The sequence below is a fragment of the Nicotiana tabacum genome, chromosome 4 (genome assembly GCF_000715075.1).
Source record: "Nicotiana tabacum cultivar K326 chromosome 4, ASM71507v2, whole genome shotgun sequence".
In the NCBI taxonomy this organism is placed as follows: Eukaryota; Viridiplantae; Streptophyta; class Magnoliopsida; order Solanales; family Solanaceae; genus Nicotiana; species Nicotiana tabacum.
In genome coordinates, this window is record NC_134083.1 from 74,915,924 (window position 1) to 74,928,905 (window position 12,982).

General features: G+C 39.6%; 1 protein-coding gene across 1 annotated transcript; it reads right to left on the reverse strand.

The window, feature by feature from the left end:
- Positions 1-9,505: 9,505 nt before the first annotated feature.
- On the reverse strand, positions 9,506-12,520 carry LOC107811987 (protein LPA2-like). Its single transcript, XM_016636994.2, has 2 exons — positions 12,040-12,520; positions 9,506-9,931 (listed from the first exon to the last, which is right to left on the reverse strand). The coding sequence occupies exons 1-2, from the start codon at positions 12,443-12,445 to the stop codon at positions 9,786-9,788; spliced, it is 552 nt and encodes a 183-aa protein (XP_016492480.1). The 5' UTR covers positions 12,446-12,520; the 3' UTR covers positions 9,506-9,785.
- Positions 12,521-12,982: the final 462 nt, after the last annotated feature.

A 12,982-nucleotide genomic window follows, 5' to 3' on the forward strand; every position in this document is an offset into this window, starting at 1 on the left:
ATACTCTGTTTAGAAGAACGGTCGATGGCCCACTCGCCATATGCTTGGGGTCGAGAGACACCGAATATGTTTTGAGGAAAGTTCACGAGGGCACCTGCGGAAATCATTCGGGAGCGGAATCGTTGGTTCGAAAGATAATCAGAGCCCGCAATTACTGGATCGACATGGAGAAAGATGAGAAGGATTTTGTGCGAAAATACGACAGCTGTTAGAGGCATGCACCGATGATCCACCAACCTGGGGAGTTGCTACATTCGATCTTGTTGCCTTGGCCGTTCATAAAATGGGGAATGGACATCGTCGGTCCCTAGCCAGGGGCACCCGGTAAGGCTCAATTTATATTATTTATGACTGACTATTTCTCTAAATGGGTCGAAGCTCATGCGTTTGAGAAGGTCAGGGAAAAGAAGTCATCGACTTCATTTGGGACCACATAATATATCGGTTCGGTATACCGACCGAGAGTGTGTGTGATAACGGGAAGCAGTTCATCGGCAGCAAGGTAAGCAAATTTTTCGAGGACCATAAGATCAAAAAGATCTCGTCAGCACCCTACCACACTAGTGGGAACGGACAGGCAGAGTCGACGAACAAAACAATCCTTCAAAACCTTAAGAAAAGGTTGACAGATTCCAAAGGAAAATGGAAGGAAATCCTGCCCGAAGTCTTGTGGGCATATCGCACGACCTCAAAATCCAGTACTGTGGCCACCCTATTTTCGTTGGTCTACGGTGCCGAAGCACTAATACCGATCGAGGTGGGAGAACCGAGCCTCAAGTTGCGATATGAAACTGAAGAATCAAAGGGAGAGGCCATGAGCACGAGCCTAGAACTACTGGATGAGAGGCGCGATGCCGCTCTAGTCTGGTTGACCGCCCAAAAGCAGCGGATAGAAAGATATTACAACCGGAGAGCCAACCTCCGACACTTCAACATCGGGGACTTGATGTTAAGAAGTGTAACACAGAACACCCGGAACCCGAATAAAGGGAAGCTAGGATCGAACTGGGAAGGTCCGTATCAAGTCATCGGGATTAACGGTAAAGGTTCGTATAAACTCAAAATGGGAAAAGGCGCACAGCTACCAAATAACTGGAACGTAACCCACATAAAATGATACTACTGCTAAGGTACGCCATCATTCATCTTATTTTATTTATTTTATTACAATTTGGGCTAACACTTGCAGGTAACAACCAAAGGAGAATGTAGCAAATTAGGCCTGAAAGCACACGTTGCACTCTTTTTTTCTTAAACCGATTTTGTCCCAAATGGGTTTTCCGACAAGGTTTTTAACGAGGCAACAATAAACCGTGCTAACTTAGAGTAGAAGACCGGTTTTAAATCAGAGGCAATGGTCGCATCAACAGTATCCAAGCCCACTCAAAGATCGACCTCGAATACTGGGGGCTATAACCCTCGGTTCGGGATTTTTTGCAAGGAAGTAAACTCTATGCTCGAACAGCCTAGGCTCAGTGGTTAAGATTTATTGTAAGGGCCAAACGGCCAAATAAATTGTGCCCGCTTAGGTCACCTCAGCCATAATACGAGCTTCTACGTACTTACAATCTTGTACGTTACACATAGAAATGAAAGAAAGTCTCTACCTTGCTAACAAACTTTTTTTCTTCTTAAAAGTATCAAGCTTAAGGCTATTCCTACCCAGGAACTATCAAGACCAAGGGCCACCCTTATTCGAGCCCAAAGGGCTACCCCCACTCGGGGACTGCTGTCCGCGATAAGTTCGGGAGGCTTTGGTTATCGAAACTTGGAGACACAAGACTTAGTAGGCAGTGCCCAAACCTAAAAGGCTACGGTCACCCTAAAAATTATTCAGAGATGTCCAAAGCCCGTAATCAAAACATAAGACTTTCAATAAAATTCCAAACCTGTTCAAAGGTTACCCTTGATAAAGAGATAGTCTAAAAACATTTAAACAATCATCTTAGAGAAATCTTCTGGTCACTCCGAGCCTCCATAAGTTTCAAGAAAAACTTGCATCGGGGACAAGTCTTGGTCGGACCTCCGAAAAATGACTTATTACTACGTTTGATTCTGTGCTAAGGCATTTGAAATCTTTGCAATTGTAAAAAGGATGCTAAAGATAATAGACTTGAAAATTGCCATAGGGAAAAAACTTTATATACATTCCGGAATGTCTTTACAAAGGTTAATGCAACAAAATAAATGAACAAGATACAAAAACAAAGAAAAAAAATCCTAAGGCATCTACGCCTGATCTTCACCAGAACATGCCTCATCACCAGAGTCGTCGGGGCCTTCGGGTTCTTTAGAGCCCTCGGAGGTTCTTTCATCTTCAGGTTCAGCTAGCTTCTTGGCCTTGACCTAAAGTCTCTTCGCCTCCTCGATCTCGGCCGACAAGTTAAAACCTCGAGCATGGATCTCTTTAAGGGTCTCCCTCCGGGATAGCCGCCTCACGTACTCAACAGTAGTCGTCAGGCGAGCCTCGGCTGCTCGACATCGGCCCTATATTAGGCCACCATGTCTTTATCATCGACGTAGGTTGTGCGTAGCTGAGATTTTATAGCTTCACATTCTTTACCGAGGGCGTCCCGATCTGCCATAGCCGAACTCAATTGCGACCGGAGTTCATCATTCAACTGAGATTGTTTACCGGATTTTTCTTTCGCCACCCGGAGTTGAACCTCTACCGATGCTAGCTGTGCTTGGGCAGTTTCCTTCTCCGAAGCCAGCCGGTCCATTTTGCTCTTCCGACCATCGGCCATGGCTTAAACCTTATTCATTTCAGCTCGAAATTGGTCGATCCGATCAATCTTCTTCTGAACCTGCGAGGGTTGGTTGTTAGTCGCCATGGCTAAGTCTTCATTGCTAACTTCAAAAACCTTTACCTTTTTTACCAGATCGGCATGTTCCCGCCTCAGGTTCGAAGCGTCCCTTTGAGACTCATCTAGCCCGGCCTGAAGGTCCTTGATGGCCCCTTCGTGTTGCTCACTGAGAAGCTGATACATATCTCTTTTCTCGGCAAGCTCCTTGACCTCAAACTCAAGCTGGTTAACCTCAGCTCGGTAGCAAAGAAAACTTTCGTGATGAAGTACCGAGGCATGCAAAAGGTTAAAAGAAGAAAATATGAGAAATATCAAAAACTAAGTCAAAGTTCAAAAAGCATAATGGTGCCTTACCCGATTCAGCGCCTGCTACGCTTTGTTGAATAGGCACGACACGTCCACCTCATTCATGTTATCCTAATCTTCTTTAGTTACCAGGCATCAGAGGTAGCTCGCTACTCCCAGGGACGCAGAAAGAAACGGGGCATCCTACGGGATAGTGATGATTACCGATCTCTTACTGCCGGGATCCACACTCGGGGAGGGGAACTGGTTGATTAACTTTTGGGCTCGAGTTTAGCCAGCCGACCTCTGAAGACGGATCCTTTCTCGGCACTTCCAGGTCACCCAACCCAGAAAAGTCTTCCAAGGCGTACAAGTCCACCTCGTCGAAAAAAGAACAAAGGGGATTGTCCATGCCATGAGCCCCTTCGTTAGATTTCTCCTTCCTCGCTTGGGCCTCTTCGAGCATAGACTCGGTGTAGGAGGGTGTCCCCGAGATCTCAATTATGCCAGGGACTTCTACAGAGCCGGCATCCTAGGAAGTTTTACCTCGGGGATCCGCGTCGGCTTTTTGAGTTGGAGGGGGGTTGGTCTCGTGAGTCTCCCCCTCGGATACATCCCAATCCCCCGGGATATGTGGCCCTACCGTGAGTTACGAAGACACATTCATCCTCTGGCTCACCCCTAAGCCGAAGGAGGGAGTCGGAGGCATGTACATGGGAACTGGTGTCCCTCCTGGGCTTGCAAAGCACACGCTTCTTAGGTTTCTTTGCCTCGGAGCTCGGGAAGCCAGAGGGTTTTCTTTTCCTCTTCTTTTTTCCCTCCGTGGAAGCAACAGAGGGATCAATGGGCGGGGGCACATTTTCGTCCCCTTCCAAAGGCCTAAGTTTGGTGGTCTTAGAAAAACATACAATGATGAAGAAGAGGGGTTAGTATAATATAAAGCGGAGACGTAATGTTGGCTATTCAGAAAGAGACCTTACGATGAGAACGGGCTTCCCATCGGCCCTTTGAGAGTACGCGCCATGTGCGCTCGAAGTAGGACATTTGAGTACAGATTCCCTCGATCCACTCCTTTAACCGGGGGACCGCATTCGGAACCCGGGAAACAGCTGCAAAGCCACAAACATAAATGAGAAGATCAAAATAAAAGAAGAAGAAATTTTGCTGAAGGAGTTACACTTACGAGACGCATTCCATTTCTAAGGGAATGACATATATTCTGGGGGATCAAATCCTCGGTCTTCACTCGAACGAAGCGTCCCTACCAACCACGGTCTCGATTTTCATCGATACTGGAGAAAGGGGCCTTGCTGCCCAACATGTGAGCTTGATCAGTCCCCCTCGGAACATCCGGGGACTATATAATCGAAGCAAGTGGTCAATCTTGAACCAACAAGATTCGGTCTTGTTCACGAAGTAATGGAGAAGGGTCACGATCCTCCACATTGACGGATAGATTTTCCTGAGGCACACTTCGTACCTCTTGCAAAAATCTAGGACGATCGGGTCTACCGGACCTAACATGAATGGATAAGTGTAAACACTTAAGTACCCCTCCACATGGGTAGAAACGCCATCCTCGGGCCCCGGGACTACTACGTCTTTGCCTTCCCAATCGCAGTCCTTACGGACTATGGGAAGAACTTCCTCGGTCACAGAACGTATATACCTCGAGACCCCTTCACCCAAGTCTTGTTTGCGCGAAGGCTTCTCTACCTTGAAGTCGTCTGCAATTGAGCAGCCCCCGAGGATAAACGACGACAAAGGAGGCTCGGGGCCGGTTCCTTAGCAGCCACAATAGGGGAAGATGTTTTGAGGGCCACCACCTCGGGGCGACCGCTTCAGTACCACTTGTCGATTGAGAAGATGAAGAGGCAACCTATTGAGGAACGGTTTTCGATATTTTTGCCATTGTCATCTGGGAGAGAGTTTGAAAATTTGAGATATAAACACGACGTTTTGGAGAAATAGGTTTTGAATATGAAGAACATGGTCTGAAGATTTGAAGGAATTTTGGGTAGATATTTGGAGATTGCTATGAAGATTGAAGAACATGGATGAAGATTTAAAGAAGGTTCTGATAATAGTTGATGGCTCGAAGATAGCGGTTTTGATAGAAAAGTAGAAAAAGGACAAAGTAGGGAGGATTTTATAGAGAAACAGCCGACGCTTCACATTCGGAGGCAACTTGCCGGTGAGAGACATGTGTCCGAAGTCAGAATAACACGACTGATGGGACGTTTCGGCTCCCCGTCGTAACTTACGAAGGAAGGAACTGGAGTCATCTGTCATCTCCCATCGTTTCGGCTAGCCTACTCTCTGAGAAACGATGGGACTATCTGTATACAGGTAAAATCAAGCCCGCTGCATGACTTGACTTCCAAGTGAGCCAAGCGGAGCAGGAACGTGACCATAATAAATCGGAGCCAGAACGAAGAACCCCTTGTATCAGGGCTCGGGCAAACACCTGCCCTCGGGGATATCGGGGTCATATCATCGAGGTCTGATTTAAGGATTGAAACTTCGGAAAGCATTACCAAGTAACTGCATACGACTAACAAAGGGCCGTGATATCCGTGCCTAACCGGATATCACGACGTGAATCTCGGCTCGTATCAGCGGAAAATCAGTGATCGTCGAAACGGAAGATCTTTACCTTTTTTAGAATTGTACTTTGGGTAAAACTCACCTACTATATAAAGTGGAAAGCTTATTATTCATGGAGGACATTGTAACACGCATATCAAGGCAATATACTCTTATTTTCTCTGTTATTCAAAGTTCTTACTTTTGTTTATCAGTTCTTCAGTAGTTTGAGTCTGGGTTCGAAGGCAAGCACTTCACTAAGACATTACTAAAGTCCGGGATCACTTTCCTTAACTGATTTGACGATCTATTACGTCCTTTATCTGTTCAATCTAACACAATTTAATATTTGTATTGATCCGCATATCCTTTAAACCACATATAAATCTAATTGTTATCCGTTTTCGAGGGTAAACACATATAAATTAAACTTTTTCAGCAATAGCTCCGCCCTATATCTCCACTTTGGCCATGTGAGTAAACAAAAGTGATTGCTAATTTGTTTGCCTGGTCTCTTTCTCAGTGGAAGGCCGAATCTCAGACTCCACCATATTGTTGGCGCACAAACAAGAATTTAAAATTTATGAGTTAGATTGTTGGTTCAGATCTATCTGCCAGGTAGAAGAGCCGCCCGTATAATGGGTAATCTCTAGTCTACTGTGAACAAACTAATGTTAGAACGTTGGCCCCAATAATACTAGATTCAATCTAACATTCATTTGCTACCATAGACTAGAGAGAGTACTCATTCCACAAACAAAGCAAAAGCAGGGACCCTGCCAAAAAGTGGAATGCTCATTTTATTAAGACATAGTAGTAATATTTTATTAAACATTTGACAAAACATGATTGTTTTGACAATATAGTAGTGGTGACTAGTGAGCAGTGACATAAGTCAATAGCAAAAAAGTACTATCGGCGCCTAAAGGGGAGCTGTTCTTTGACTTACAAGCAAGGTATCCACCTCTCTATGAGGGATAAAATAAAAGAACATGTTTCTCCAAATTGTCTCGATATTTGTAAATTAATCCTTGATTATGATTGTGTTTTCCACAATAATTGATCATCTTTGGCCTTTAAATACTTGACGGTCAAGTTACATCCAATCTACTTTGGTATATCCTCTCTATTTTATTTGTAGTTCTCATTTAGATTGGATTACAGCTAGATCAGTTTTATATGACATTTTTAGCATTTTTTTTCCAAGTTGGATACCAGTCCTTTCAGATTTTATTCTCTCTCTCTCTCCACCTGCGCACTCCAAATTTCTCTATATTCCTGCTCAATGAAGTACTTAAATCTTTTTTCTTGGCCCGAGACATAAGAATTTTGAAATTTCAGAAAAAAGTAAAAAAAAAAAAAAAAAATTCAAGTAAAAATGGTATTTAAAAATTAGAATTGTGTTTGGAGTTATTTTTGAACTTTTGTGAGTGAGTTAAAGTGAAAATTTTGAAAAATAGGTTTTTGGAGTTTTTCAAATTTTCAAAAGATTCTGAAATTCAAATTTTCAAATTTCATGACCAAACATTGGTTCTAAACAAAAAACTGAAAAAAAAAATTCCAAAAAAAAAGAGATAAATTTCTTAAGGCCAAACGAACCCTAACTTTCTCCTTGTCAACTAAAAATATAGATAGAAAAAAAAAAAAGAGAAGTTTGTGCGAATCAAGTGTTGAAGTTTAATTAAGTTAAGATATGTGAAGTTGCTAGGAAAAGAAAACAATAACAAAAACATCAATTCCGTCTTAATCATTGACAAGTTGGAATTAGTTATATAACTTCTTACTGCTCATCTTAATTCAATACCTAATAATTAAGTATAATGAGGATTATCACAAATTAACTTATTTTACACAGACTGTCACTTACAACCTTCTTATTTTATTCAAATTTGAGACTGACAAGGTGTGCAAGCTTGTATATGAAATGAAAGGCAATAACTTTTTCTTTGATTCAGCAGCAAATTATTTTGTGGTTGGTTTGGTGAGCACAAGAAGAGAATAAGGGAAAGGACAAAGACCTTATGGACATTGATGTTAATTGATTGGCTTTAAAAGGGTAAAGGGAGGCAAAGAATGACAACAATTAGGGACCTCTTAGTCCTTTGGGATAATGTCATTGTTACTTTGTTACACTACTATCCTTTTCTTTTTCCTTTTTGTCCAGAAAAGAACAGCGACTTCTAAGCCAGTTTCCTGGATTTTATGCATCTAGTATTAGCTAATAGAATTTTAACTTTCTGAATTTTGAATTTTAAAACGACGACGTCAAGTGTTAATAACTAGAATCTAATTCAATATGTGTACATATTCAATAATTTTTCATACAAATACACTGTTGAACAAAAGCTACTGGTTTCAAGTGAACCCGTACCTGAGCTTCTACCTCTACGCCAGATCCCAATCGCTAGTGGTCCTAAAAATTTCCTCTATACAAATGAAAGTATTACTAGAATTTTGGAACTATATATGAATAAGACTCTGAATTTCCCACCATCAACATAAATTTAGTATAGATGGACATTATAATGAGTGGATGAAGTATTATGAGTGCAGGTACTGGCTGGCTGACTAATAAAGGTAGGTAGCCATCAGCAAGTTGTGGATATGAATGTGGATTTAAAATAGCTTTAAGTTGATGAATTATAAATTTATGAGCTTTCTTTACCATAACATGAAAATTGATGAGGCTCCGATGGAAATTATATTGTGAGACTAATGAATAATGTATAGTGGCAATAATGGTTGCTGCCATTCTTGAAACATGGCATTCAATTGGAAGTTGAAGTCACAATGTTGTTCAACTTTAATTACTTGCTCTAGTTCTATCTATTGCTATTACCACACAATGAAAAATTAATATTCAAATAGAATTGTTACAGGTTAATTTAGAGGCTTTGATCCAAATATTATATTTATTTTAAAAATCTATTGAATATGTACAAATTATTAATTTAAAATCCAATAATTATAATGACTAGAATTCTGATATAAATCTTGACTTGGCCTATACTTTGAAGCAAGTTATCAGCTTTGATTAGTAGTGCTTCTGTTCTTGGCGCAAATCTATGGCATGTCAGAAATAATAATTCCCCATCTAAGTAAACAATTGGAATTAATAATTACTACTAGCCACTCAAAAGTTTCACCAGATATTAATAACAGTAGTTGTGACTCAAAATGGAAGCCTAACAGCCATTAAAAAGAATAGAGAAAAATCAGCAAATTTTTTGCTATTCTTTACATGAGAGTATGAGTGCTGTATCAAGCTTGCACATTGTAGAAACAAAAATGTCACATTACAGCGATTCCAGCAGCCAGCAGGTAGAGAAAAGGACCATTTGATATCAATATAAAGCTTAATAGAGTAAAACAATATTTTCTCGAACTAGTATTAGTGGGTTACCAACATCAAGCACCTTAGTAATTGGCCTTTGTATAAACTCAGTTGTAGCATAAATAACATTTTAATGTTCTTACTGTGGCTGCACTATGACGTATTACTCATTATGACAAAAGTGAAGGAGAAAAACATCATATACTTTGGTCCACAAGAGACGGGAAAGGGAATGTCCAATGAGTTTCAGATCCTATTCCGTTCGTGAGATTTAACTTATATATACTGACATTATAAAGAAAGTGCATTTTAAAATGTAGCATGTCAACTGATTTGTTTAATCTCACTCATTATCTGATAGCTTAAAAGTTATTTTACACCATCAGTGTCAAACCTCATTGCCACCTTCCAAATTATAATAACTCAAAGCCCAAAAGGGAAAAAATGAAGAAAGAAAGGAAGAATTGGGAAGGACAACTGAGAAACTAAACACTTTGACTTGCAATTTGGAAAAAAAGGAATACTATATGCCCTTGCAAATATGGTAGATTCCAAATGTATCTGTATGGAGTAGATACAGTATAAGAAGCTAACTTCACCAATAAATTATGATAACTTTAACAAATTGAAATTGACACATTAGCCTGTGGTAGAATCCACTTCCAGAAGTATTTCTTGCAATTCCATTGTCAGAGCTTCTCACATCTGTAGCATACAAGACTGAACAACCTAACTAAAGTTACCTAAATACTCTATATAACATGCAAAAAGTATCAGTTTTCACTATTAAATTTCTCATTCTGCAGGTACTTCAACACTCCATAGGTAACTGTTCCAGCCACAAACAGGAAGACTGTTGGAGTAAAGGATGGATACAGATACTTCACAAAAAAATTGTCCCATGCCTCCGGTAAAAAGCCTAGATGCAACAGAAGAGGTAGAAAATTACCACATGGAGATATACATATCTAAAGTAATTGCTCATACATTCAGCTCTAATGTCAAACTAATTTATCAAATCCAAACATTTTTATCTATCGAGATATTTAACGCGAGAAAGATTTATGATGTGTATCATGACAACATAATTCATTTCAAACTACTTTTAGTAAGTTGTTCTGAAACTGTAATCTACTAACAATCTGTTAGTTACAAGAACAAATGTTCAACCATTGATGCAAAAGAAGCTGTGAGAAATTATGAACATAGACTGTACTAATGCTCAGTCATACTTCCTAACTTGATGTAGTCAAACATCATCATATTGTCGGAAGTGTTGGTCCGCTAAAACTAAGCCATTCTAAACCAATGCTATTAAGGAGAACTTGTAGGAAACATGAACACCAAACTCTATGCTACCTATTTCAACTGTTTTCATGTCCAACATCAAAACATATAGAGTACTAGAAGGCACTTGAGAGAGACCAACTCATACGTGTCTCCTAATTTTTATTTTCTTAACTCTGCCACCCATACCACTCCATTGGACATCATTAGAATACTAGCTTTAAATTTTTTTGTCTTTCTAGGAATTTTAATCTGACGCAAGTTGCATTTCAGAGTTTCAAGCTGGAAAAACCATGTTGTGGTCCTAATAACATTCTCCAGAATGAGTGCAGCTCACTCAGCAACTTGAGGAATGGAGACTGAATACTGCTTTATTGACCGAACACCGCTTTGCAGAGAACTGGATAAGAGAGTTGGCAATGAGCAGACCAATCATAAACAAAAAAAAATTCCAAATTGAAATTTTTAAATTTGGAACTTGGAGTGGGCCTAGCACTAGTTAAGCACAATTGATCTTGTGAATATCGTGTTACACATGTTTTAAGGTAGATCTTTCACAAGTGAAGATGGTATTATTTGAAAACTTTTTGGTATATAGAGACCTCCACTTGATTGACAAGAACACAGTGGCAAATCCTGGATAGGTCACCAAGGGGATCTTCTGTATATGTACTCTCTCGGTACTTTGGGATTTTATACCCTCAACTTTCATCAAGAGGAAAATGAGGTAATTCAGGTGTCCATTTGTGAACCAGGAGATTTACTACAAAGGCTTTGGAACATGGTCAGAACTTTTATAATTGGCTCTATTACGAAAGATTGAGCTATTAAATATTAAGAATTGTAATGCTTAGACCCTGGTAATCATGTTTTATGACTATGTGAAGTCTCATCTTTGCTTTATTTCTCAAATGTCAAGCACTTGATCACTTGTGTATGATGCATTGACAAATTAGTTTACATTGTTGACTTGTTGTTTACTGTTGCACTGGATTAACACCACCTCTGGGTTTTCTTTTGTGGAGGGGGAGACAGTTTTTGGAAGCGAGGTGTGTAGTATTTTGTAATAAAAGATCTTGGGTTGGGCAAGATGTATCTCAAGCAATTAGTAAACTGTAAGGGAAAACAACGGTGAATTTCAAAATCCTTAGGGTCCATATGCCCCCCCTTAAATCCATCGAATGTCTATTCTAACTAGATACACCCTTTGCTGAACCCTATGGAGTGGTTGTTGATGTTGGAACTTAGATAGTTTGGTCTATATACGGAAAACACTCGTTCAACGAACAAATTTCAATATATTTGTCAAATTATTTTAAATTGATGTTGTTTAACAAATATAAAGTAATTTATTTCTTATATATGCTTGTATTCAAAATTGCACTTCCCTCTATCCGTGCCTTAAGCATGTCTGGAACTAATTTTTCACAACTATAGTGTCTTATTAAAGGTCAAATCTCAAAATATACTTTATTAGTAGTAATATGTTTATACACAGGAACGGATTGTTCATCATATAATGAGGAGATTTCATCTAAATTATAGTGTAATTGAGGGAATATAATCCTAATTCAATACATTTCAAGCATAGCGACAATTAATCAGATAATCACTCACTTACTAGAAGAAATGAAGCTACTTAATTGTACTGCAATTGGAATGAAGTTAAAAGGGACAAATTAGAAAATAGAATTGAAGGGTGAATTTGAGATAAAATGAAGGATGGGGCTATAAGTTTACCTGAGGCAGCAAGAAGGATACCCTCCACAAGAATAATAGCACCAAGTCCTAACCAAGCAAGAAGAAAAGCACTCTCATTTTTCTGAAATTCCTTCGATCCACCAGATTCCTCCGGTTGAGTAGCAAACCTAGGCTTTTGAATGGGTTCTCTTCGAATAACTGAAGCCCTTTCTCCTTTTCCCTTTTGTTGTTTCTTCTTGGATGATGTTACCGAAGAGCCAAAACCTAAGGAACTAGAGCTCGCCTTTTTCGGAGGTGGAACCACCGTAGATGATGACGTGTCCTCTGTAGATTTATCAGAAGAAGGGTCCTGGAATTTGATTGAGAAATTTCTGAGGGTGGGATGGGAATGGTGAAGAAGATGAGGTTTCTTAGTATGTGGTGAGTAGTTCAGTAGTAGCGCCATTTTCAGTTTAGTTTGTTAAAGTGGTTCCTTTTCTATTTTTCTTTCTTTGTAACCCCGGTGGTCTAATTATGTACGAATAGTATTTGCCCCTTCCTTACAAACAAAAAAATATACAATAATATCTATTTGTTGGTAATTACACGATAAGGATACGAGTGAAAAAGTTTTTTTGTGATTTTTGAGTTTTCAAGCTAAATCTTTTACAATGTTTTTTCAAGTTATGTTTTGTTCTTGCCATTTACTATAGAATCTAGATGGGAGTCATTTCTTTTTTCGGAAAAGCAATAATTCCATTACTTAATACAAGATCTGGAATTTGCTTAATCGAAAAAGAAAAGACAAAAAGACTTGCACTAAATGCCCTGGATTCGAGTTTGCACTATACAAGATGTGTTGGGATATTTAAGGAACCTGTCACACACGAAAGAAAAGAAAAAAGAAAAAATCATCCAAGCAATTCGTTGCATGACACCCTGCCTTGCTATTCAGCGACTGGAAATCAGGAATGTTATTGGCTCTTCTTTTGTCTTTTGGGGG

What these genes read in the sequence shown, in the direction of transcription:
- LOC107811987 (XM_016636994.2), bottom strand. Translation starts at nt 12,445, where the DNA reads ATGGCGCTACTACTGAACTACTCACCACATACTAAGAAACCTCATCTT. An exon ending in TATCCTTCTTGCTGCCTCAG is followed by an intron (nt 9,932 to 12,039) that starts GTAAACTTATAG and finishes TGTTGCATCTAG; the next exon opens with GCTTTTTACCGGAGGCATGG.